Source organism: Aedes albopictus, chromosome 3 (genome assembly GCF_035046485.1).
Source record: "Aedes albopictus strain Foshan chromosome 3, AalbF5, whole genome shotgun sequence".
NCBI classification, from domain to species: domain Eukaryota; kingdom Metazoa; phylum Arthropoda; class Insecta; order Diptera; family Culicidae; genus Aedes; species Aedes albopictus.
In genome coordinates, this window is record NC_085138.1 from 270,216,194 (window position 1) to 270,243,632 (window position 27,439).

The 27,439-nt window shown below is 41.7% G+C and overlaps 2 protein-coding genes across 2 annotated transcripts; one reads left to right on the forward strand and one right to left on the reverse strand.

Moving 5' to 3' along the window:
* Window positions 1-3,256, forward strand: LOC134292070 (uncharacterized; the record flags this gene model as incomplete). The annotated part of the gene is given in 3 exon segments (XM_062860792.1): window positions 1-1,530; window positions 2,562-2,729; window positions 2,800-3,256. Coding segments are annotated over 3 exon segments (1,944 nt in total), but the record flags the coding sequence as incomplete, so codon positions are not given.
* A 12,882-nt stretch (window positions 3,257-16,138) lies between these two features.
* Window positions 16,139-17,289, reverse strand: LOC109403440 (balbiani ring protein 3). Its single transcript, XM_019676260.3, has one exon. It carries the CDS (start codon window positions 17,211-17,213, stop codon window positions 16,266-16,268), a length of 948 nt encoding a protein of 315 aa, XP_019531805.2. The 5' UTR covers window positions 17,214-17,289; the 3' UTR covers window positions 16,139-16,265.
* Window positions 17,290-27,439: the final 10,150 nt, after the last annotated feature.

Consider the following 27,439-nt stretch of genomic DNA (forward strand, 5'->3'; position numbering starts at 1 on the left):
AGTGATGCTGGTGATGAAGATGGTTTCGAGGATGTATTGACGTCCGGAAGAGATGGTGCCACTGGTCCCATTGACATTCCTCGGCCTATCAAGAAAACCAAAACCGGCGATGAAAACGATGATCCAAACCTTGTTGTTGATATAAGAGATGATGACGAGAATCCGGATGTTGCTTTTGATGACCCTGAGGGACGCTCTAGAAATCCTGTACGCAGAGTTAATTCTAGTCCCGAAATGAGTTCAAATTGGAAAAGTCAGTTTTTAAGTAAAATTAGCAAAGAAGGACCCACCGGAATACCGACCGAGGGCCATGACAGTTTGTTGGAAGGTGACGTTCAGCAAAAGAAAAAGAACTACAGCAAAGGCGTCAGTTGCGAAGCGATTCCAGAAGAAATTGCTGGATCTACTCCTCCCAGTGTTCCACGAAACGCTGCTCATAGTGAAATTAGTGACAATGTAACTGTCCGTGCATCAGGAAATGTTAAACACCAAGGTGATTTCCATGCGCCGGGAGCCACATTGCATCCTTCTGCGTCCCTTCCAGAATCTGCCGGACCGGAAGCATCTGCCAACGTTGTACCTCGGAAGCAACATTCAGCGGATGAAGCTTTTGCTGTTAAATCTGATGCAACCAGTTCATCGACTGAAACCATTGCCTCTTCGACTATGATGACACCAATAACTCAAACGTTATCTTCTTCATCGCTGAATTTGAAGCTCCCGATGGAGAAAGTCACTACAAAACCACCGCAATCTCCTGCTCCCCTTTCTCCAAGGCTGCTGGCGCGCAATCCTATCAACGGAAAGTTGTCCAATTCAGGCACCGCCTCTCCATCGTTCCCGGCTATGGCTGCCGGTGGAATGAGTCATGGAATGCATTCCAACGAAAACGACTTACCCAGAGGACGGTCCAAAACAATTTCTGTCGTGCGAGAGCATTACAGCCGAGACAGCCTCAAATTCAGCCGCAGCAGTCTCGCCAATGCAAGATTGCGTAACGAACAATCCGGAGCAGGAGCTGCTTCGCGTTCCGTAATCAGCCCGAGCTTTGTTTTCCTGCAACTTTATCACAGTGGACAATTCGGAACATGCGAAAAACCTGTTCTCATGGACAAAGAAGCTAGCGATAGGGCCATCACCTTGCTCGATCTGATCGCACCGTTCGAAAAGCACAAGATCGGTGTTCTCTATGTTGGCCCGGGACAGGCCGGAAGTGAAACCGAAATCCTCAAGAATCGCTACGGTAGCTTGCGGTATGCGAAATTTTTGAAAAAGCTTGGAACCTTGGTTGCAATCAAAGAGGCTAAAGAGAACAACTTCTTCATCGATTTGGAATCCAACGGCAAGGACGGCAACTTCACCTACATTTGGCAAGACGACATTGTGCAGGTAACTTTCCACGTGGCGACGCTGATGCCAAACCATAAACACGATCCCAACTGTAACGAGAAGAAGAAGCATATTGGAAATGACTTTGTAACTATCGTTTACAATGAAAGCGGAGAAGAGTACAACTTGAAAACCATCAAGGTGAGTGGTGCTATTTGAGGAATTTAGAGTAGGTCATAAGGCGCATTATCCTTTCGATTAGTTAGCTATGCTAAAAGTCGATGAAAAGTTCATTAAATACTAAATATGATGTTAAACAAGCAGTTTTAAAAAGTGATCGATTTTGCGCCGTGAAAAAAGTGCGGGGCAAGATGGGTCACCTTATAAGTAATTCACATTTTCTCAACGAAAAACGTCAAAATATAATATTTGTTCCGCATTCATATATGCTCCATATCCATACTGAGTAAGCAAGAGCTACTGGTAAACATTTTATAAATTTATTTGGAGTATAAAAAACTTTACGATTTGAGTGGTCCTGAGGCGACTTGAAAATCGATGTTTTTACTAAAAAATTATCATAATTTTATGTTATAATTTTGAGCGTTCATTCCGCTTGATTGAAGTCATTTATGAGATAGTCTTGTAATAAAAAATAAATAACTTTTGAATGCTCCAAAAATACGTTCAAAATTGAAGGTGACCCATCTTGCCCCGCGGCCGTTTATATGGAGAATATATGGAATGTATCGCATAAGAAAAATGGCAAAAAACCATTTTATTTTTTATTTCCAATGAGAGTGAATATTTTTTCAATCAATGCCCCAAACTTTTGTATATTCATGCTGGTCATCTAACAAAATTATTAACATAATCAAAACATGAGTAATGCGCCTGAAAATGGCACTGACCCATCTTGCCCCGCGACCCATCTTGCCCCGCCCCATCCTAATACTTCTTCAAACCTATGTGCGATTTAATTTTTAACGATTATTCGCACACTAAAAAAACGCCACACTAGTCGGTGCGCTGAATAGAAAACATGTTTTGCATGTAATTTATTGGTCACTATCAAATTTTTTAAGACTATTGGTATTGTGGATGTTCAAAACATGTGAATATGAAAATTTTTCTATATTAGTCAAATATTTTTGCCATACAACAGGTTTCCTCCAATATGAATGGTAATATTTAATATGTAATGGTAATATGTAATTTCAATGCTTTAACAGGGTCAATTCGCGTATGCTTGCGTGGTCATCGAGCCAATGGAGCTTGAGAGCAACCGGGTATTCGTGCTCGCCCGAGACGAAATAGCCCAGCACGTGTGCAGTAAGCCGAAAATTGTTTCAGATTCAAGCGCACCACTATTGGCTCGTCAAATGGCGCTACATGCTAATGTGAGTTACCTTTACATTCCTATTCAACATCTGTGGAAGCATTTCAGACCTTTTGTATAATCCTTTTTAGCTGGCCTCTCTAGTGTCGCAATCGTTGAAGATTAAAAACCAAAACCCCTACGCATCCAATTGGCTGGAACGATTGCGTAAGATAAAGAACATTCGGGCCAAAGCGGCCAACCACTCGGATCAATTGCAGGAACAATCCGGCGCCGGTGGAGGAACTCGAAGTGCTGGCGGAAGTATTGGATCAGCTCAGGATCTCAGCACGACTTCAACCACCCGTGGCGATGATTTCACGCAATATACTCAGTAGGGTAAGTCAATATTGCTATGGATTATGTGTTGGATTAATTATTACACAATAGGTACTACCATTTCAAAATTGCTACTATCTACTATTGAAGCGAAGTTTAAAATATCTGCCTGACGCTTTAGATGTTAATATCTTGAAGCGTTATCATCGAAAATTTAAAAAAATCGAAAGATTCAAATAAACTACCAACAATATACTGTTATAAAAAAAAGACCTTTGTGAAGATTTCTTCCGAAATGTCCTTTTAAGGCGTTTTAGCCACGGGCAGGGTGCTCCCTATTTCATCCTACTCAGTAGTAGACGAGAAGCGATCGAGCACACACGTTTGGCTTGGCTTGGCTCTGTTCGTCGGATTACTTTGGTTAGTGGTCAAGGTCATTGCATTGGAATGGAAGCTCGTACAATGAACGGATTTGAATGGACTTTTACCCCCGGAACAGGTGATCCGTCCGTAGTGCTATTCTAAGCCGGCAGCTACACGGCCATAGAGGCATAGTGAGAGTTAATAGAACTAGTTTGAATGTGGGTGATCTCTTGCGGCTGTAAAAGAAGGCTGAATAATGTTAATTAATGTAACCTTTTATTTCTAGATTTAATCGAATGTCAGGACTAGCTATTTTTCTATAATAACAGCAATAACTCTACAAAACTCGTAAAAAACTCAATGCTTCTCTTGAAATCTGGAAGAAACCCAAAATTGGGTTCAACATATTTATAGAGCTTATGAAATCTTTTAGAATAATTTTCTAATTCAATTCTTATCATACTGTTTTTTTTTATTTGACAAATTAATCTATTGAGAATTATTGTTCGATGGGCCAAAGGTCATTATTTTTCGTAATTCATGCCACGGGCCGTACGTTGGGCAGCCCTGGGCTACACGATCGATCAACTCGCTGAGACTTGTGCTATGTTTGATCACTTGTGACAAACAGTGCAGCTATCGTAGCAAGTTGATCGTTAGCCACTCGAGGTTTCACCAACCGTTTGCCTGGTATTAGGCACCCCAACATCCAATTCGCAATGGGAAAAAATAGGTATAAAACGCGACCATATTCAATACCTCTGCTTGGAGTGAATGGATTCGAATGAATCTCTGACAGAAACTGCAAAAATCTCAGCTTCAGATAAGGAGGGTGTCATTCACCGCACGATGCTGGAAATCAGTGTAGCGGGTGAACCAAATCTCTGCAAATGTAATTGTATAATTTTACACTATTGTTTAAGTTGAAATCGAATAAATAAATTGAATTGAATATATGTACCCCATTTTCTCTTTTTCACCTTTTTGGAAAAATCTATAGAGTGCAAAATAAATGATTTATTTAATTCGTGTTTGTGTAAAAACTTCCGTAGTATGTGAGCATTAGCATTAGCATTAGCATTAAGCGAGTCGCACAAATTCGTAGGTGGTACAGTCCTAGTGTTAGCCGCAACAGCTCCTCGTATGGAACACCCTGTAGCGAGCCAATGTGAGCCACTACCTAGACCCAACGAACTGTCACGAACGACGGTCGATGGTCGGTACTGTCATGAATGAGGGTCGACGATGACAAACGAAATTGAAGTCAAAGTAATAAGTAATCGTGAATTGGAAAATCTTGTTTTGCTAAATAGTGGATTATTGTGAATTATCAAGGTAGCCTTATTAGAGTATAATAGAGTGTAGATTTTATTTCAATCATGTCTTTATTTGTAGTATTCGAAATACAGTTTGAATTTCTCTGTGCGAATTGATTGTGAGTGAACTATATAGGAGACTAAAATGTAAGTCATAAGATTAGGGAGCTAATAATATCCAACTAATAAAAACATTACTTACAGCTTGAGCTGAACATACTCGAAACAACGAGTTTCTGCTTCGAGACCTCCGAAATATCTCTTCGCAACAGAATCTCAAGATTTTACCACGAGAAAGATGGACCTCCAGTCTAACGTGCGACAGACTCGGTCACGGACCAGGGCAATCCAGCAGGAGAATGCTAACCCCACTCCACCGGGTGACGAAGATGAGTTGTCGCAGCAGTCGTCGGAGGATTTATTCGTTCCTTCGGTAATAGATAGTGACGGAGGTGAGTTACGTGGCTGTGTCGGTTGTGATCGGCCGAATAACTCGGAAAAGTACATGGTACAGTGTCAGAAGTGTGCTCTGTGGTACCACTTTTCATGTGCTAACGTTAGCACGACAACGGTACGTACGACGAAGTTTGTATGTACCAAATGCGTTCCTAGTGGTGATTCCCTTGTACCGGAGCAGACACCGAGTATTATGAGTGGGATTTTGAGCTCGTCTAGTGCACGCCGGGCAAGAATCGATCGGGAATTGAAGCGCTTGGAAGAGGAGAAAAGGCTCATGGAAGATTTGAGTCGGCAGAGAATCGAAATGGAGCGAGCTCTGCAGGAACGGGAACTTCGAGAAAAGTTGGATCGCGAGAAACAATTCATCGCTCGCAAGCATGAGTTGTTGAGCCAGCAGGATGGAGAAGAAGGGAGTGTGCGGAGCGTACAGAGTAGCCAGAGAAGTGTGCAACGCACGGTAGACTGGATCAGGCAGACCGAAGCAGCCAAAAGCTCCGGTCAGGTTGGCGTAGAAAATACAATTACGTCGATCGCTACGATTTCGGACCTACCAGACGACGCACCGGCAGCCAATCCGCAGGTTGTACAACACTCTTCAACACCACTGAAGGCTACAGCATCCAAAGTTTCTCAGGTCATCGGGGAAAACCGACCGTGTGCCGGATCAGAGGTGAAGTCGATCCCTCGCACATTGGGGAGCATCACGATTGGAGACGAATCAGAGGATTCTCTCGAAGGTGCAGTCGGGGCGGATGCGGATAATCGAGATGAACAGTCGTCCGATTTGCCGTTAGTTGACCTGCAACCCTATACCGATCTATTGAAGGTCGAAGAAGTAGCACCAGCTGGCGCAATCCCGAAAATAAATCGTTTCGGGGCCCACTGCTACAAACGCTGGAGTGCCGAAACCGGCGAGCTTCGAAGGCAGAATGCACAACAAATGGAAGCGGAACACCGAGTGATCCAGGAGCTTGTGGCGAAACATCGAGTGGACGTTGACATGAGAAGGAAAAGGGAAGTCGAGCTGGTGCACCAGATCAAAAGCCTTCAGTTGCAACATTCCAACGAGCTGAAGCTAGTGCGGCAATCAGAGGATAATTTGCGTTGTCAACTCAGACAGTGGGATCGTGAACGAGCGGATATGAAGTCACAAATTGAAGACCAGGAGAAACGGCTGAACGAAGAGCGGAAGCAGGCGCGCCTTTCGGAGGAAGATTTGCGCGGCCAGCTCATCGAACGAACCAAGGAATGTGAAGCGCTTCGACTTCAAATGGTGGAACTGGAGAGCGAATTGCAGTGTCTGCGTGAGACAGAACTGCAACTGCAGTCCCAAATCGAAGCGGGACGTCAGCGAGAGTACGAAGCCATTCGTCTGCGGAATGTAGCAGAGAAGGAATATTGGGATCTACATGATGAGGTACAAGAGATTATAAATCGAGAGAAAGATCGCGCGACAAACGATCATTGTTCTTCTCCGTTGCCTCCTCCTCCGGTGTCGTGGGTTGAGCCCTTGGATACGTCTCACAGAGGTGATTTCAATCTTTGCGATGTAGATGGTTCCCCTTTTCCTCCTCCTCCACCACCTATAGCGGTCGACGTTGAATTATCCAACAGTCAGCGGAATTCAATGGCGCACCATGGATCCTCTGGTTGGGAAACGAACAATCCACCTTCAGTTCCCTTCGCTTCGAATCTCTATACTTCCGCACCAACTATCCATCCGCACACGTATTCTCAGGCATTGCGATCGTCTTTTCCAGGTGATCAGCTTGGACCATCGTCGCAACAATTAGCGGCAAGGCAGGTGGTGACTAAAGAGCTTCCCATTTTCTCTGGTGATCCGATCGATTGGCCGCTGTTCATTAGCAGCTACCGGCATTCCACGGACACTTGCGGGTATACCAATTCCGAGAATCTTCTCCGCCTACAACGAAGTCTGAAGGGAAGTGCGAAGGATTCCGTCAGTAGCTTCCTACTCCACCCTTCTACCGTGCCCCAGGTTGTGTCCACCCTTCAGCAACTGTATGGGCGCCCGGAACAGATCGTCAACAACATGATCGCCAAGGTTCGCGCAACACCTCCACCAAAACCAGACCGGTTGGAGACTCTTGTTAGCTTCGGTCTAGTGGTCCAGAACCTCTGCGGGCACTTGAAGGCGGTTGGTTTAGAAAGACATTTGGCAAACCCGATCCTTCTTCAAGAGCTGGTTGACAAGCTACCGGCGACGGTGAAGTTCAGTTGGGCTCTCTATCAGGAGCAAGTTCCGGTGGTAGATTTGAATGTCTTCAGCGAATACATGGCGAAAATTTCCTCGGCGGCGAGCGGTGTTACTCCGCTTGTCAGCATCCCGCAGAAAGCAGTGAAGGACGAACGAAGTCGGCAGAAGGAGCGCTCCTTCGTGAACGCACACGTCTCAGCGAACCAACCGAAAGGCAGCCGACGAGAAGAAACAGAGAAAGCTGCAACGAGCAGTGGAAAGCAGATTGAGAGGGAGATCAGCAAGAGCAGTGGTAAATTGTGCCCAGTATGCAACGCTGAGAACCACCAAATCGAGAACTGCTCTTCCTTCAAGCGACTGGATTTGGATGGCAGATGGAAGGCAGTGAAAGTGCATAAACTTTGTGCTCGTTGCCTAACATCTCATGCTCGTTGGCCATGCAGAGGTGAACTCTGTGGAATCAACGACTGCCCTAAGCGACATCACCGGCTGCTTCATTTTGAGCCGCCATCGGAGACGAAGGCTACGAATGCTGTTGTAACAGTTCATCGTCAACTATCCTCCTCGACGCTCTTCCGTATTCTTCCGGTTACCTTGTTTGGGAAATCTGGTCGGGTCAACACGTTCGCGTTCCTCGACGATGGATCATCGGTTACGCTCATTGAACGATCGATAACAGACGCTCTTGGGGTCAATGGAGAGATGGAAACGTTGCACATCGAATGGACCGGGGGCATCAACAAGACGATTACGGGTGCGGAAGTAGTTGAGATGGAAATATGCGAAGCCGGCGGAAGCAAGCGATACAAATTATCCGATGTGTACACCGTAGATAATCTTGGCCTACCGACACAGACGATGGACTATTCAGAGCTGGCAGCAAGGTACGCGCACCTCAATAAACTACCGGTGAAGAGCTTCAAATCCGCGGTACCTGGAATCCTGATTGGTCAGAGCAACTCTCATCTCCTAGCAACTCTGAAACTGCGAGAGGGAAAACTGAACGAGCCTATAGCTACGAAGACAAGAATTGGATGGGCAGTATGCGGCAGTTTGCGGAAACCTCAAATGAATTCGATGCATTGCCAGTTGCACATCGCGGAGCCAACGGTCGTTGATCTGCACGAGTTCGTTCGCCGTTTCTTCGACATCGAGAGCATGGGAATAGCGGTTGTACCAGCTGTGAAAGGAGCAGAAGAACAACGGGCACTGGAAATCCTAAAATCCACAACACGACGATTGAGCGGCGAGAAGTTCGAGACGGGACTGTTGTGGAAACATGACTACGTGGAGATGCCGAACAGTTGGCCGATGGCAGAACATCGATTCAGGTGCCTGGAAAAACGTTTAACCAAGAAACCGGAGTTGTATGAAAGCGTTCGACAGCAAATTGCGGATTTTATAAGCAAGGGGTATATCCACGTAGCGACAGCGGAAGAAGTTGAAGGATTCGACCTCCGGCGCACATGGTTTTTACCGATTGGAGTTGTCTTGAATGAGAAGAAGCCAGGGAAGATTAGAGTCATCTGGGATGCGGCAGCGAAGGTTGACGGCGTTTCATTGAACTCGATGTTATTGAAGGGACCCGATCTTCTTACGCCGTTGTTGTCCGTTTCTGCTGATATCAAGGAGATGTTTCTGCAAATCGCAATTCGTCAGCAAGATCGTAGCGCTTTGTTGTTTCCGTACCGGGATTCCCCTGAACTTCCGATGAAAATCATGGTTTCTGACGTGGCAATTTTTGGTGCGGCTTGCTCACCAGCTCATTCGCAATACATAAAAAATGTGAACGCGCAAGAGCAAGAACATGAGCTACCCCGTGGAGCTGCGGCAGTCATCAAAAGGCACTACGTGGACGACTACGTAGATAGTTTCGACACTGCGGAAGAAGCGTGTGAAGTAGCGAGAGAAGTGATCGAGGTGCACGAGCGGGCTGGATTCTACATTCGGAATTGGATGTCAAGTGACAAGAACGTGTTAGAGAAGCTTGGAGAAGTAGACCGGAAACCGCCGAAGGACATGTTACCGGAGAAGGAAGGATTCGAGCGAGTGTTGGGCATGGCCTGGTTACAAGAAGATGACGTCTTTTTATTTTCGCTGCAATCTTGTGATAAAGTACGAAGCCTGCTAGAAAGTGATCAAGCTCCTACGAAAAGAGAAATGCTGCGACTGGTCATGAGTATATATGATCCCTTAGGACTGGTGGCATCGTTTGTAATCCAAGGAAAGATTCTAATACAAGAAGTCTGGCGAACCGAGACCGATTGGGACAGCCGAATTCCAAACGAACTTGCTGCAACTTGGTCGCAGTGGATAGCTGTACTGAAGAAGCTGGGTGAATTGCGTATACCTCGGTGCTATTTCCCGGGGTATGAGCCGAAAAGCCTTGAAACCATAGAGCTACACGTGTTCGTCGATGCAAGCGCTCAAGCCTTCGCAGCAGTAGCATACTTTCGAATCATTGATCGAGGCCAGATCAGGGTAACACTTGTTGCTTCGAAGACGAAGGTCGCGCCGCTTCGAGGACTTTCTATTCCTCGACTGGAATTAATGGCGGCGTTGCTAGGAGCTCGGTTGCGGAAAACTATCGAGGACAACCATTCGCTGAAGGTCCAGAAAACTTACTTCTGGAGTGATTCATCTACAGTTTGTTCGTGGATCAAGTCGGATACACGACGATACCGCCAGTTTGTCGCCTTCAGGGTCGACGAGATATTGAACCTTTCATGTCTAGAAGAATGGCGATGGATTTCAACGAAAATCAACGTGGCGGATGAAGCAACGAAGTGGGGCAAAGGACCTTCATACAACATAGACAGTCGCTGGTTCCAGGGACCAGAATTTCTCTACAACAGCGAAGAACATTGGTTGAAGATTCCGGATGAAGGTATCGATGAAAGTGATAAGGAGCTACGGGAAGCGTATGTGTGCAGCCACCTAGTTAGACAACCATTGGTGAATACTGAAAGGTTTTCGCGGTTCGACAGAATGCTGCGCTCAGTGGCGTATGTTCATCACTTCGTGGATAGTCTACGGTCAGCGAAAAGGAAGGAAAAACCTGCTGATGTTATGGGGCTGACTAGTGCGGAAATTCAGAAAGCGGAAAGGACGTTATGGATGCTAGCGCAGGCGGATGCGTTTCCGGACGAAGTCGCAACCCTCAAGCAAAACTTGGAACGTTGCCGGGGAAGCCAGAAGTCAGTGGGATCGACCAGTTGTCTTGCGAAACTTTCACCATTCGCTGATGACTTCGGAGTGCTGCGAGTAGGCAATAGGGGCGCAGAAGCTCATGTACTGACCTTTGATGCTAAGTTTCCCATCATTCTGCCAAGAAATCATCGGGTCACCGAGTTGCTGCTGGATTTCTTTCATCGGAAATATGGTCATGCCAATGATGAAACCATCGTCAACGAGGTACGTCAGAAGTTCCACGTGCCACGCCTTCGAGTGGAAATACGTTTAACGAGGAAACGCTGCATGTGGTGCCGCATACACAGAGTCATGCCTGTGGCTCCAAAAATGGGACCGCTTCCAGCTGTACGGTTGGAACCAGGTGTTCGCCCTTTCACCTTTGTAGGCGTCGATCTTTTTGGTCCATATTTGGTGAAAGTCGGGCGGAGCGTAGCCAAACGATGGGTATGCCTTTTTACCTGCCTTTCGATCAGGGCAATTCATCTAGAGGTAGTTGCTAGTTTGTCCACCGATGCGTGTAAGAAGGCCATCAGAAGGTTCATAGCCCGGAGAGGTTCCCCGCTTGAAATCTACTCCGACAATGGGACCAATTTTGTAGGAGCAAGTCGGGAACTACAAGACGAAATCAAGAAGATCCACACCGATTTGGGAAGTACCTTTACAAATAGCCACACTCAGTGGCGGTTCAACCCCCCTGCTGCTCCTCACATGGGGGGCTGCTGGGAACGTATGGTTCGATCGGTAAAATCGGCACTACAAGCGGTTCCTATAGAGCGAAAACTGGATGACGAATCGTTTGCGACGGTGCTTGCCGAGGCAGAAAGTATGGTCAACTCTCGACCGTTAACGTTCATCCCTTTGGAAACGGCGGACCAGGAATCGTTGACCCCGAACCACTTTTTGTTGTTAAACTCAAATGGTGTGCGCGAACCGGTGAAGTATCCAACGGATTTAGGGACGGCGTTAAGAAGTAGCTGGAACATGGTCAAGCACACGTTGGACAACTTCTGGCGACGATGGGTGGTAGAGTATCTTCCGATCATTATTCGCCGCACGAAATGGTTCAAGGATGTACGACCGATCCAGGTAGGAGATTTGGTGCTCGTAGTCGATGAAAATGTCAGGAACAGATGGATACGTGGACGAGTCATCCGAACGATTCCGGGTAAAGATGGCGTGACACGTCAAGCGGAGATAAATACTATAGGAGGAGTTTTGAAGAGGCCCGCTACCAAGTTGGCTGTGCTGGACGTGTTGGGATCTGGTGACGCTGAACCGGAAGTTAAGGCGATACGGGGGGGAGGATGTTAGCCGCAACAGCTCCTCGTATGGAACACCCTGTAGCGAGCCAATGTGAGCCACTACCTAGACCCAACGAACTGTCACGAACGACGGTCGATGGTCGGTACTGTCATGAATGAGGGTCAACGATGACAAACGAAATTGAAGTCAAAGTAATAAGTAATCGTGAATTGGAAAATCTTGTTTTGCTAAATAGTGGATTATTGTGAATTATCAAGGTAGCCTTATTAGAGTATAATAGAGTGTAGATTTTATTTCAATCATGTCTTTATTTGTAGTATTCGAAATACAGTTTGAATTTCTCTGTGCGAATTGATTGTGAGTGAACTATATAGGAGACTAAAATGTAAGTCATAAGATTAGGGAGCTAATAATATCCAACTAATAAAAACATTACTTACAGCTTGAGCTGAACATACTCGAAACAACGAGTTTCTGCTTCGAGACCTCCGAAATATCTCTTCGCAACACCTAGACCGCTGTTATGAGGGTTGCCTCCTTCCCGTCCGAACCAAAGCACAAAAATGTGGGACTAATCTCTGACTCTTAGACAAGACTGACGCAATCCTCCAATGGTCGAGCACTGTCCTGGCCACGTCCTTGCGACTGCTGAGGAATGGGAAAGGATGGTTAGTTTTGGACACCTATGAAAAATGTAGACAACTCTACGATCTCTCAGGCCTAGGTGTCACGGGATTGTTAGGTTGTTGTTAGTGGAAGGGTAAACTCCAAAGGATACGCTTGGTCAACGTTCAGGCACACCATTGTTAGACTGCTTCGAATCAGTTGTTTGCCCAATTCATCCTGTGTCCTCGTCATCTTGGTTGGATTACTAGCTTCTTCGGTTGGTAATCTGAAATGTAATATAATATTAACATTGTACGTTAAATAAGCTACATATTAGTGATACGCTCGCCACAGTTACATATTTTTATAATATGATTTATAGCATACGATAAATTTACCTGAATCCTGCTGAAATAAAATATTAATTAGTAGTGCACTAAAACAAAATAAACTACAAAACACAAAAAAGTGAATCAAACTTTGATCTTGGAATATTTATAAATACGGTAAATATCAAGATCAAAATTTGATTTGGTAGATCTTACACCGCAACGCACCATTCTAAGGTGATCTACCCACGTTACGGGGAGAACTTCCGTAGTATGTGAGCGTCCATAAATTACGTCCCGTAAAAATTGCCCATTTTCAACCTCCCCTCTCCCCTATGTCAAATTTTTTGTATGAGACCTCTGAAATTTTTGTATGGATTGTTTGTAGGAAAAAGTGAAAAGGCCACGTGTTTTTGGGCAGTTGTGATGGGGATCTCGATCGCATGAAAGTCTCTTAAATAAAGACAAATCAATCAATCTCGATCGGGTGACATTGTTCGTGGGAAAAAGTGAAAAAGCCGCGTGTTTTTGGGTAATTGCGATGGGGATCTCGATCGGGTGGCATTTATCGTAGGAAAAAGTGAAAAAGCCGCGTGTTTGGGGCATTTGCGATGGGGATCTCGATCGGGTGGCATTGTTCCTAGGAAAAAATGAAAAAGCCACGTGTTTTTGGGCAGTTCCGATGGGGATCTCGGTCGCGTTTCATTGTTCCACGGAGCAAAATCAATGTCGTTTGAATCAACAAACACGTGTGTTGAATTGCACGCCAAGAAAACAGTTGTTTCAAAATAAACTTTTGTTGTTTCGAACCAATAATTTCAGTTTGAAACAAACTTGTAAATTATTTGTTTTTACTACCGCATGCTACGATAAAACAACAATCGAATCGGTTGAATTCGACTAACTACTTTGTTATATCTACCAAACTCTCAGTTTGTTTTTACTAAAATCTGGATTGGTTTCATTCGGCTTTCAAACTAAAATTTTGGTTTGATTTACCGCCGAGGCGGTTGGATCAAACTAACTTTGGTTGGAGGCGAAACAACAAACAAGCCAGTTTGAAATCTGGGCAAACAAACTAAATTTGTAGTTTGTTTCAGATCTTCGTTTCACTTCTCGTTGCTCGGTGACTACTCGGGAAAAAAGTAGAATTGTCTGTCGGAGTATTGTGATTGCAGGAGTACAATTATTTTTCTGAGAGTATTTTGTAAACTGAAGGTGTTGTTAGATTAATATCGATATCGACGATATCGTAGGAAAAAGTGAAAAAGCCGCGTGTTTGGGGCAGTTGCGATGGGGATCTCGATCAAATGGCATTGTTCGAAGGAAAAAGTGAAAAATGACGCGTGAAAAAGTGTAAAAGCCGCGTGTTTGGGGCAGTTGCGATGGGGATCTCGGTCGCGTTGCATTGTTCGAAAAAAAAGTGAAAAAAGCCACGTGTTTGGGGCAGTTGCGATGGGGATCTCGATCGCGTTACATTGTTCAAAGGAAGAAAGTAAAAAATGACGCGTGTTTGGGGCAGTTGCGATGGGGATCTCGACCGGGTGGCATTGTTCAGCGGAAAAAACGAAAAATGACGCTTGTTTGGGGCAGGTGCACATTGTCCTTCCTCGTGAAGTGATAAAAACGGATGCACACTTGGTAGCCAATAGTATTGCAGAAAATTTAAGAAGTCAAGGACTGGATGCGGTCATTCGACGACATGGAATTGGGTGAGATCATTCCGATTTCTTTTTCTTTACATCCTAGAAGGAGTTGGGGTAATTTCGCCAATGCTTTTTCATGAGGACTTCTGTAGTCTGTAATATCTGCAAATAAATCTTGTAGTTGTGGTGCTGGCCTAATATTGAAGCAAAAAAAATGTTAGAAGAAAATAATTGCAGTTCACCTAAATCATTGAGCAAATAAAAAATAATTGGCTTAATTACCTCAACGGCTGTCGATCACTCGAAAAAGCTATCTAAGCTTGAAAGTATATTCACCGTATACTCTAAGTTCAATACTGTGAGAAACTCGCGACTATTTTCGTGAGTCGGTCGGTTTTCTCGGTAGGGAGATGGGTACGTGAATATTGAATGCGGAATCAGAAGCGCGCGATAACTTTCGTGGCAAAGTCGGGTTTCACGGTTAAGTAAACGATCTATGCGGTGACGCGTTTAATATGTATCTAACGATCGTTACTATCGCGACCAAATGAATCATAATCGGGATGAAGACCGTGTCGTGTGTTTTCATATAACTAGTGGATCATATCACCTACCAAAGGTGGCTCCAAGATCCACGCCTTACCCTACCCTACTAAAAAATACTCCTTCCCGAGGGGATGCCTTCCCTTTCCCGATGATCGTAAGGACGTGGCCGGCGCCGTTAATGACTTGAAAATATTGAACTCACGAATTGTGCACATTGAGAGTGTGTAGCTAGTCCCAAGTACCATTCATTGGATCTCTGTGCAACTTCGATTGTTCTGGTCAATCACGGAGTAGCAACTACGATGTGTACGGTTATCTTTGCTTTGCTTGCTTGAGACCTCTGAAATTTTTGTATGGGTTGTCACCTTTTGCTGGACCCCCCCCCCCCCCCTTCCCCCTTCAAAGCGTGACGTAAATAATTTATGGACGTTTCCTATTGAATGGAGCTTGTTTAGCATATCACACGGCCTTAAAAATTGAAATATCTTCAAATAACTCCGATATCCCCTATTTCGTTGAACTTTCACAATTACCTCCGCCCGGAAACGCAATCGATAAGAGCAGGACCAACCCTATGTCAAATTGCCCATACTATGGAAGTTATTACACAAATATGAGTTAAATAAGTTTTTTGCACGCCAATCGGTAATTCTTCAGTGATGATAATTATCTCAAAAAGGCGTGTGAGAGAGAGAGAGCGGAGTAAAACGAGCTCAATACACTGATTGAATTCTGTTGTTTCAGATAAGGAGGGTGTCATTCGCCGGACGATGCTGCACGTCCGGCGAATGACACCCTCCTTATCTGAAACTACAGAATTTTTGCAGTTTGTGTCAAAAATTCATTCGAATCCATCCATTCCGAGCAGAGTTACTGAATTTATTCGCGTTTTATACCATTTTTTCCAATGTGCAATGGGCTAGTCGTAGAATTTTACGTTTGGCGAAAATATTTCACCGACAGGAGCGGGAATCGAACCCACTCTCCGAAGCTTTCGAAACGCCTCAACTACTGGCGCTGCTAATCACATGGCCACGAAGCCCACAAGCTGGAACTGAAATTTCAATATTAACAGTGAAAAGAGAGGGCGCAACGCAGGCATGGAGTAGAGGTCCTAGGTCCTAGCCTTTTGCTTAGTTAGCTTTGTTAGATACGGTACCCATGGGATTACAGACTCGGACGTCGACTTTCTTTCTTGTGCAAAAATACCAATGTTGGATGATCCACTGCCTAGTAACAGAGATTGCGGCTTGAACAACATTTATAATTCATTCAATATTGTGTATGATATAAATTAGAATATGTGCAGATTTTCTTTCAGAAAGGAACATAACGAATAAATTATTCGTACATTTTAATACCGAAAACTCGGGCCAGCTCCTGTCGTCTGTTGGCAAGGCATTGAGCACAGCACACTACGTTACTATCGCAGCAGGCTATGTTTGGCCATTCGCAACGTTTCAAAGCTTGGCTCCAATGCTGGCCTACTGGACAGGAAATGAGGCACGCTTCTCCTTTTAAACATTTGTAGAAAGATAGGCAGCTATTAGGATTTGGCAAATGAATCGGATTCATAGGATCATCTATGGTTGGGCATCCAATATCCGGACGGCAGTCTGGAACTGGGCACGGATTTGGCCAACACGGGTCAGTTGGGTCCGGGAAAGGTTCACACGGAATGGTTGGATCACAGCAAGCATAGTTGGGCCATTCACATCTTTGTAGCTTGTTACTGAAATGTTCTCCAGCACGGCACTCCATCAGACAGCGTTGGCCGTTGGAACACTTGTAGAATCTTGTGCAATCATTTTCGTGTGGCAGAAGCGTTGGATTCATAGGGTCTTCAGCAACAGGACATCTGGCGTCATCGAAACACTGCGTCACACATGGGAGACACGGGTCAGATGGACCAGGAGTAGGAGCAGGAGTAGTGGTTGTAGTAGTAGTCGTTGTAGTAGTCGTAGTACCTGGTGCCGGAGTAGGAGCTGGACATTGTTCTGGACACGGACGGCATTCGATTGTACTATCGCAGCAAGCAATATGAGGCCATTCACAACGATTGAGTGTTGTACTCCAGTGCAGTCCTGCTGGACAACTCATCTCACAGGCGTTACCTCCACTGCATTTGTAAAACTTTCCACAATCGGCATGTGGCAATTTAACAGGATTCATGGGATCTTGTGCTCCTCGACATCTGTCATCTGCATGGCACGGCCCGGGGGGGCATACTCCGCATTCTTGGGCTAATACTTGGCCAACAATGGCAAGTAGCACCACCGATTTAAACATTTTCAACAACACTATTCGTTGAAACAGCCTCACTTAGGATAGTCGATGATGGAAAATATAAAACGCTACTAAGAAGGATATCTGATCTACTGCTCGTTTTATACACACTGTTTGCTCTATGTAATTGAGCTAATCATCAATCAATCGGCTGTCAAGAACCAAAATCAAGTTCATGTTCATTGATTGTAGTGCGAAACCTAGAATGATATCATTTTCATTTTTCAAGAATGACGCTGAAATCTGATAAGTTTTTAGCTCTTCCTGGAATCAATAGGTCACTTCATGACGTAGAACGAATATTGTCTTGTATATGAGCACTACGATATGACGCTATCTTTTGAACCTTCAAAAGTTACTGAAAAAGTTCTTATCTTTGATCGTACGTTTTGGCACGATAAAAGCTACATTTCATTGTATTCTTACCTCAGCACATTTCAGCACTCAGGACTTTGAGACTGTAACCCTGTTGTCATACCAGCAAGAGGTCATCAACGAAGAAATAGGAAATTTAGTGCTTTCCTATTTATTAATTTGAAGGTTTTTTTGTATAGAAAATTTTTCCTTCCGAGTTAAACTTTAAGTTAGACTATTAAATAAAACAGCATGTGTTTTGTATAATCAACTGTTGAAAGGGAACCCCAAATCTCAGTTATGAATGTTAAAAAAAAGAAATGTATATTATATTAATTGCAATAAATGTATGTATGTATGAAATTTAGTGGTTTTGTTATCATAGTGATTTTGTATTGCTTATTCACAATTTCACATTCTAGTTTCACTTCAGCACAGCAATTGAGTGAATTAAAGCATGCTTGTTGTTAGCCGATTTAGCATCCTATTGTAACTGTCTTCGTTTGATTCTTGGTGTAATGCCCCAATTTGCATAAAGTTTGTTTCTCAGTATGGCGTTCTACACTGCCTATGATCGCATAACTGCCCCATATGAATAGGAAATCCAGCAAATATGGGACTGATATTCGATCACAGGCAGTACAGGGGATGGACAAAATTTTCTCTCCAAAAAATGGTCAACTAGCTGTAACTTTTCGAAAAGTAACATAAAAAAAATGGGCACTTATCTTTTTGATAGAAGTGGCAAGGGAAAAATATAACCTAAATCACAAACCAACCAAATTCTTCCATTTCAGTATATTTTCGGTTATAAGTTCACTATAGCAGACATAGAGTGAAACAAATTCGTCAATGAACGACAACAGTGGAAAATAGTTGTTCTAGACACAGCTGTACATACGACAAAAACAAAGTTTTATCCAAAACAGCCTGAATTTAAATTAACTGAACAAAAATAAACTATTTTGGCGTTTTATTCACCCATAGTATGGTTGTTTTGTAATTAAATAACTTCATAGGTGTACGAAATTCGTAAAAGTCGATGGCACAAATTTCCCAAATGGAGGAGAACGTGCCTCTGGAGCCGACCTACTGATGGTGTCCATACTGCCCCATGGGGGTGTCCATTCTGCCCCATGGGGGTGTCCATTCTGCCCCGTATGCTTGAAGACGGTCATGAAAAACTAACATTTTTCGAAACATTTTTTGAAGTGGAAAAATCATATTTTTTCGTGAACACTCTTATGCCATCGCTGCTAAATAGACTTTAGAAGTATACATGTATCAAAAAACTAAACTTTTTTGACATCTTAACAGGTATAGTTGGCAAAAGCCTTAGGGTGTCCATACTGCCCCGCCTCCCCCTATCTCCGGATTTAATGAACCGAATGTAATGAAATTTTGAAAATTTATTACTTATATAATGAATTTCAAAATTTTTTTGACTTACCTTAAAATCATTTACACCGAAGAAATTTATAGCAATAAGGTTATTTTTCTAATAAAACGCCAAACTAGCAAAAACTTCAACATCGCTTCAAAGTTTTTTTTTTTTCTAAAAGACAATTTAATGATAAGTCAAACATTTTTCAAAGCTCTTTATATAAGCCATGGATGCTCAAAATTTCTTTGCATTCGGTTCAATGAATCCGTAGATATAACAGAACAAAGTTGGCTATCGAATAATTACGCCTTTTATTAGAACCTTTCTAATTTCGTAAATCGTAATATCGTAATCTTCCTCAAATTTGGACCATTGATAGGCAACTAGTTGATCAACTTACAGTAAAAATTTGAGATTTGTTACAGCTAGATGATCATTTTTTGAAAAGATTATATTTTGCGTGTCCCGACTCTCGAGAACCATTTTATTCGGGTTGCTATCCGACATCCTGAAGACGTGACCTGCCCACCGTTGCCTCCCGATTTTTGCAGTGTGGACGATGGTTGGTTCTCTCAGTAGTTGATGCAGCTCGTGGTTCATTCGGATTTTCCAAGTCCCGTCTTCCATCTGCACTTCGCCGTAGATGGTACGCAACACCTTCCGTTCGAAAGCTTCAAAGGCGCGTTGGTCTTCTGCACGTAGGGACCATGCTTCGTGCCCAATGCCCATAGAGAGGACTACCGGTCCAGCGTTTTGTAGATAGTTAACTTCGTGTGACGGCGAACTTTGTTCGATCGTAAAGTTCTGCGGAGTTCAAAGTAAGCTCGATTTCCTGCCACAATGCGCCTCTGAATTTATCTGCTGGTGTCGTTGTCGGCGGTCACCAGTAAGCCCAAGTACACGAATTCCGCCTCGATTTCATCACCGTCGATAGAAATTCGGGGTGGCGAGCAGGGTGATTCCTCCCGGCAACCCTTTGCCATCATGTACTTTGTCTTCGACACATTAATGACTAATCCGATTCGCCTGGCTTCACTCTTTAGTCGGATGTACGTTTCCGCTATCGTCTCTGTTACGTCCTGGAGTTCGGGGTGGCCGAGAGACATAACTGTCTATTGCAGTGGTGCTCAGGCTGGAGGATACCGCGGGCCAAATTTGCAACTCGGGATCGACCTGCGGGCCGCATAAAACAACAATGCACAAAAACAACAATTCTAAAGCATATTTATTAAAAATCTGAACTGTTCAATTTAGATTCATAAGTTTGGTTGAGAAAAACGTTTGAGCTTCAAATTGAAATTCAAACAAACAATTTAGAAGTTGCCCCTAGAATTGCCTTGAAGCCACTTCAAGAATTTGTCAAGCAGCTTTAACAAGAATTTCTTTTGAATCGCCCCAAAAAGGTTTGCTGGATTTTCTCCTGAAAATTCTTGTGGAGTTGCTCCAGAAGGTTTTCGAGAATGAAGTTTCTTTTAGTTTTTCTAGAATTCTCTTGGAACACCTCCAAGAACTCCTCTTAGATTTGCCTCTGGAACTGCCCTGAAGTTACTTCAGGAATTCCTCATTAATCGTTTCCAAGAATTTCTCCTAGAATAGCTTTCGGATTTTTCCGAAAATTTTCCAGGAGTTTCTTGAAGATTTTTGCAAATTCTTTCCATAAGTCTCTTCTAAAGTTAATGAAATACTTCATCATTAAATTTCTTCAAAAATTAGATTTTTAACAATTGGTTCCGGAAGTTTCTTCAACATTATCTTCTAAAGTTGCTGCATAAGTTGTTTCAAATTTATTGTTCAAATTTTCTCCAGGCGTTCTAGGCATCTTTTATGTCTTGATGTAGTTGGTCCTGGAATCTTGTTTGTAGTTACTCCTGAAAATTCTCTTTTGGTTGCTCGAGGAATTTATTCTAGAGTTGTTTAAGAAATTTCTGTAAGAGGGGCACCAGAACATTTTTCTAGGAGATGCTCCTATAATTTCCATGCAGTATCGCTACAACTTTTTCATTGAGTTTCTTCAGGTTTATTTTCTCCAGAATGATTTGAGTTTCTCCATATATTTCGCTTAGAGTTGCTTAAAATTTTTCTCCAATAATGTTTCCTAAAGTTTGTCCAAAAAAGTATCCAAAAGTTTCTCCATAAGGACACAGAAGACGCTTCATGAATCTCGCCTGAGTTTTTTTTTCTTTAAGTTCGTTCAGGAGTTTCGCTTGGACAATTCAAATTGGATTCCTAAGTTTTGTTTCGAAAAATGTGTGAGTCTTATAATAGAAACTTAAACAAACAGTGAAAATTAAACAATATTAATTGTTTAATGCCAGTTGGCAACCAAGTTGAGATTTGTTGAGAATTTTGTCAAAAACTCCGTGCTTTGTGTTTTTATTTTCTTCGGAAAGGCGAAATGTGACTGCGCTTAAAAACTGCAACTAATTTTTAAATGATTCAAGATTACATTTTTAACAAACTTTCATTTGATTCGTACCACTTATAAATAACTATAAGCTGGCTTCGTGACTTAGCTGAAATGCCGAAATATTTCGGAGTTGCGATTTCAAATCATACCAGAACGGATTGTTCTTTTTGTTTATTTATCATTTAATTTGTGAAAATTGATCAGCATTTTTTTTTTGTTTGATTTCTTAATCAATTTAACGAGTTATTTCAAATAATCGTTCAAAATTTTCAATTCGTCTTAAAGTACTCCGCTACTCCGCGGGCCGCATCTTAAGGCTTGGAGGGCCGCATGCGGCCCGTGGGCCGCAGGATGAGCACCACTGGTCTATTGAACACCCTCGTCGAGCTATCGTCGAGCACGCAGAAAGGCGAAAGCATGAGAGACAATCCGGTGGTTCTCAACAGTCTCAACTTTACGAGCAATAATATCAATATCATCAGCGAAACCAAGCTTTTCCGTTCACTCGTGTTTATCCCCGCTCTCCTAAGGATCTGAGTTCGATTCTCGATCGGAGCTCAATTTTACTACATATTTTCGTACATATATCTGCAATGCGGACCATCTGTTTTTTAATGATTTCCAGAAAACATCCTGTAAGCACTTGAAATTTAAAATCTCTAGCATTATTCTTAAGAATACTTATTTTCTTTTATGTAATGACACAACAGCATCAAAATAACGTCGAAAAGTCCAGGTTTAACGAATTCCTCAGCTTATCTTCTTAACCTGCCCAAAAAATCGCGTAGTTTACTCTGACTGAACGCCGACCAATTTTAAGATTGCACAAAAATTTCCATCATATATGACATTTGAATCCTCATAATTTTACAGGTTTTTTTACCTGTTTGTATTATCATAACCCTTTATCATTTCAATATTTTATTAGAGTGGTTTATTTGTTGGTAGGTGTCATGTAGGTGATTATTTGAGATGGAAAATGAGAAAAAAATATTTTTAAAACAATTATCCGTCATTTTTTTTTGTATAGTTTGAAACCACTATTCTTTATTTACTTCTCATGGTTATCGTTTATGCGGGCGGGTTAAAATACAAACAAAAATAAGGAATAAACCTAATTTTTAAAAGTTATGACAATCGGTGATGAGTTTAGTTTATAAGGAATCGCTAATTTAGGTTTCACTCATTCTTTATTTCTATATTTCGAGTGATAACGTCAAATTTAAAGTGAATACCATTTCATCCTATTGAAGAAGTGTCCCAGTGGGCATCAGTTTATATGTTTCAAAATGGTCAGTTGGAAAATACCTACACTAAAGGCGGCTTGTGGTTGAAATTACTATTCTGAGGGTCAATTTAAATACACAATACTTCTAAATTTGTACAGACTGAGTTTCGTTTCTATTCAACGGATTAAGAGGTTATACAAGTCGGACTCGATTATCCGGGGGTTCAATTAACCGGGGGCCCGATTACAGTCACGACCCGCTGGTTGGGGGCTTAATAGTTGGGTGGCTTTTTAGTTGGGGCTCCGTTAGTTGAGCTGTCAGTCAACTAAAAAGCACCTGGATGTCATAATTTAATGTCAAACTGAAAATGACAACCAATCTGTAATTCCGAGGGGCGAGCTAATGAGTTTTTGGTTTCTTATACTTTACTGATAATCGAGAAGAATTTCTATTTCATATTTCTTAAAAAAAAACAATATGTACAATTACTTCGAAACAAATGCAAAACATCGGCAATATTTATTTTGTCGATCATTGAAAGCGTTTTGTGCTTGCATTTTGGTCCGGGTGGTTTCATAAACATCTATATTCACCGGCTTAAAATGGGTGAAAATAATTATTTCTCGCATTGGGCATATATGTATCTTGCAAAACATATCAGTTTTGCTCTAAATATAAGACAAATTGAGAAATTTTACTTTTTACTTCCAACCTAAACATGATTTAAACAAAACAATGCGCACGCCCCTTGTGCTGCTGTCACTTCATCCAACTAGCGAATCGAATTCGTTGGTTGGATGGAAGTTATGGCTCAACGAGCGGGTTCCGACTGTATCCGGGGCTCGATTATCCGGAAAAAATGGCTCGATTATCCGGGGACCTTTTTGTTTGCACAATTTAAGATGGCAATATGTCAAAAGATGTAGCAAATGTCAAATACAACACCTATAAAATATATTCAGCCTATTTGAGAATTTTTCGGCTAAATTTTTATTCTCTATAAATAGGGTTATAATCTTGCCAGTTTAAGGACTACAACATCATACAAGCTTGCTTCTATGTTTATCGAACTGTTTTTGATTGATAAATCTTAAAAATAATATAAAAAAAGTTTGGCTCGATTATCCGGAAATTCGATTATCCGGGGGAATTTTTTTCGGTGTTACCCGGATAATCGAGTCCGACCTGTATATACAGAGCCGTAGCGTGGTCCCATGGCGCTCTTGGCAAGCATTCAGATGGGAGCCCCACGACAATTGGCTTCTTTAGCGGTGTTGAGATGACTCCTGAATCTACATGTTAAACTGAGCCGAAACCCAAATTTTCATGAATTTTAGTGGTCGAGAACCTATTTAAAAATCAGTTCGAATTTTGAATGGGCTCGATTTGTCGAATCACCCCTCGTTGCATTTTGTAAGGAGCGGAGCTGTCAAGCAGTTGCCCAGCTGTCAAAATGTAATTTAAAAAATTGTCGGAAATTGATTTTAGGTACCAACATAAAGTTCTAAAAATCCTAAAAAACCATAGTGGCTCTTTCTTTAAAGGTTGGATTTTGGTGTTCAGAAGAAACAGATTTTCCCCGAATTTTTCTTTTTTCTTAGAGTATTTTTCAGTTGTTTATTTCTTCAGGAGTTTGAAACGACCTTTTTAATTTTGAATTTATATACATATATTGTTATTTAAATTTAAATTTGCTTTACCAAATAAAGTTACCAATGGCTTCTGCTGAAGTTTAATCAAAATATTTCCCAGAAAAAAGTGAATTTTCAGTAATCATTAGACGCACCATGGACATGGAAGAATGCCGGGAAAATTTCCTGTAGAACTCTCTTTATAAGTTTTTTGTTGGAATATCCAGAAGCATTCCTGCTGGAATAACTGAATGAACTTCTGAAACTCTGGAAGTGTTCCTGCAGAAATATTCGGAGGAATACCTGATGAAAACCCGGGAAACATTTCAGCAAGAATTTTCAATTCATGGAAATCCTAAAACAGTCTGTGAAGAATTGCCTGTAAGAATTTGTGGAGACCCACTGGAAATGTTTTTGAAAGAATTTTTGAAGTAACTCCTGATAAAAAAAACTTAAGGATTCTCTGGAGGATATTCTAAAAATCCCCAGAAGGTTTTACGAAGAAATCCCTAGAGGAATTTCTGAAGAAATCCATGTAAGCCATTCAAAAAAAAAACCTTTGGAGAAATTTTGAATGAAATCAATAGCGGATTTTCTAACGAATACCTGGGGAAATTTATGAAAAAAAAAATCCAAGATCATGATTTTCTGGAGGAGTTTATTGCAAAACTCGTGGTTTTATAGAGGGACTCCAGCAGAAAATTTATGGAGAAATCTTTAGTGAAAATGGAATAATTTTGGAAGAAAACAATGGTAGATTTTCTAAGCGATATGAGAAATTTCTTCTCATAGGCATTTCAGAAAAAAAAATCCTGGGTGGGATTTATAAACTGCCCATATTCGCATAGTCGATGTAACCACCATTGACAATTTCAGCATACGCAAGCCAATATCTAACGCCTGTGCATATTTATGACCAATTTTCTTCAATAGGGTACAAGATCTAACCATTATTTAGGTGTCAATATGGAAACAATCTTAAACTTCGTTTCATTCATACTCTAAATTTCAAAAGTGTATTGAAAACTACAGTAGCGCTTACATCGACTATGCGAATATGGGCAGTAAAGGAATCTCTAAAGGATTTTCTGTGGATTTTCTTTAGGAAGAAAGGAAAAAAATGTGAAATAGAAGTATGGAGAAATAGAAGCTTAAACCTCCAGAAAATTTATAGAATCTGTGGAGAAATTTCTAAAGGTATCTTGAAGAAAATTTCCAAATTTATCCACGAAAGATTTTTTTTATGGAAACTATGGAAGTTTATCTAATAAAATCCTTAGAAAAATATTAGAAGAAAACCTTAAACCAATTTCTGAAAAAAAATCTAGCCCAAGTAACACAATTTGTTATATAAAAGTTTAAAATTCACATTTCAGACATGGTCAGGTGTTTTTTTCTTGTAGTTTTGACTTAATATCAAGCACTTATATAATCAAAACAGCGCAAAAAATGGCGGCTTATAAAACATCTTTCGAGTTAGATAAGATGTATCCTAAGACACGTGTACAACTAATAATGACGTTCTAACTTAACCCTCATATATTGATAAGGTATTATCAAGTCAACTTTTACTAACTCAAGCTTGCAAAATTCACTTATAATACATTCCAATTTTTAAATTGAAATATAGCTATTTTAATTATATCTAGCTAGCAGGAAACACTTATAATACACATCACATCCATATGGATATAAAACTAAGTTTTTGTCAATTATATAACTTGTTGGTACCATTTATAGTACAAGTAAAAAAGACTCCGCACTGGATGTTAGGCATAGTAGCAGACGCGAAAACGAAAATAACAAAAAAGATATAATAAATAAATGATTCAATTTGTTTACCTGCTTATGCATCCCGAAAAAGATTTGCTGGTAATCAAGTCAAACATCATATTTTGAATAACAAATTATATAATGGGTTACACTCATTGATGATCAGGCTGTTTTACATGCGGTTCAAGATTTGCGGTGAACATTCTGATTTTACTTTCTTATTTTCCATGCGCCATTTTTAGTTGGGTAAAATAATGTATCATAAACAAATCAAATTTATGAGATTATTTTGAAATCCTCATGAATTCCCTGGAATCAATCCGTGAAGGAAATCAATCGCCGTCACACAGTCCACGAGATTGCGCGTATAAATTGGTGCTCTCAAAGAGACCAGCAGCTCGGCGCAATGGATTACGACGTACCTTATTGCACCTCTGATATAAGATTTTGGTTAAGATCAAACCAGGGGTCGATTACGTTCATTATAGGCCAGATATCAGCAGTGCCGGAACGATTCTTAGGCAGAATGACGATTAACGCCTTCGTGTGAACAGCACCGGATTGAAAAAAAATAGCGAATCTACTTTTCCTAGAGAGTATAAGAAGAGTGCGGTGGTAATTGGTAGATGTTGACCATTTTGTGGAAGAGGTTTTCAATCAACAGTGTTGATTCAGCACGGACTTAACGTGGACCAGTAGGCAGTAGATTCAACTTCAACGAAAGCTTTTTTTCCTGGGAACTGGGCCAGGAATAAAGCATTCTTCCCAGTTGGATGTCAAATGGCACTCCAGCATACTCGCTGAGAGTTTCTATGAGAATAACTGCGACCAAGACTGCGACATTATTATCTTGACGCATACTAATGTGTAAACGTAAACATAAGTCAAGACATATATTACGATTGCTAATGTGATTGATGCTCTAATAAGGTCATAGAGTAGTAGAAATAACACACTTCATACTTGGGAAAGCAAATGATTGTTTTTTTGAGGTTAGTCAACAGTCACCACCTGAGAGAGAGGAGACAGCTGGCTTCGATTGCGTGCTACCTAATGTCAAGGAGGACCTGTCACAAACTGTCACCGAAAACCGAGCTAAAATTGCACATTGGTGGTGCGTAGTGGCCAAATATCCAAAAGATTTTTTTAAAATATGGCTCCGTTTGTTGTGATCGCATATGTTAAAATAATGATGGTTAGTTTCCCTCAATCAGCGCAAAGAATCAATTAATTTTCCATGCTTTGTCGCAGCGAACTCAATATGCAAATCATTTTTGACTAACAATATATTTTCAAACCATTGTGCGGCGCACAAAATTGTAAAAAGAAGTAAGAAGAAGAAATGTAAACATCGTGGCTGCCAGTGAGCTGTCTCCTCTCTCTCAGGTCACCACAAATAGAGCTTTATTACAGCATAAGATGTATTTCCATCCACTTATATAACATTAATA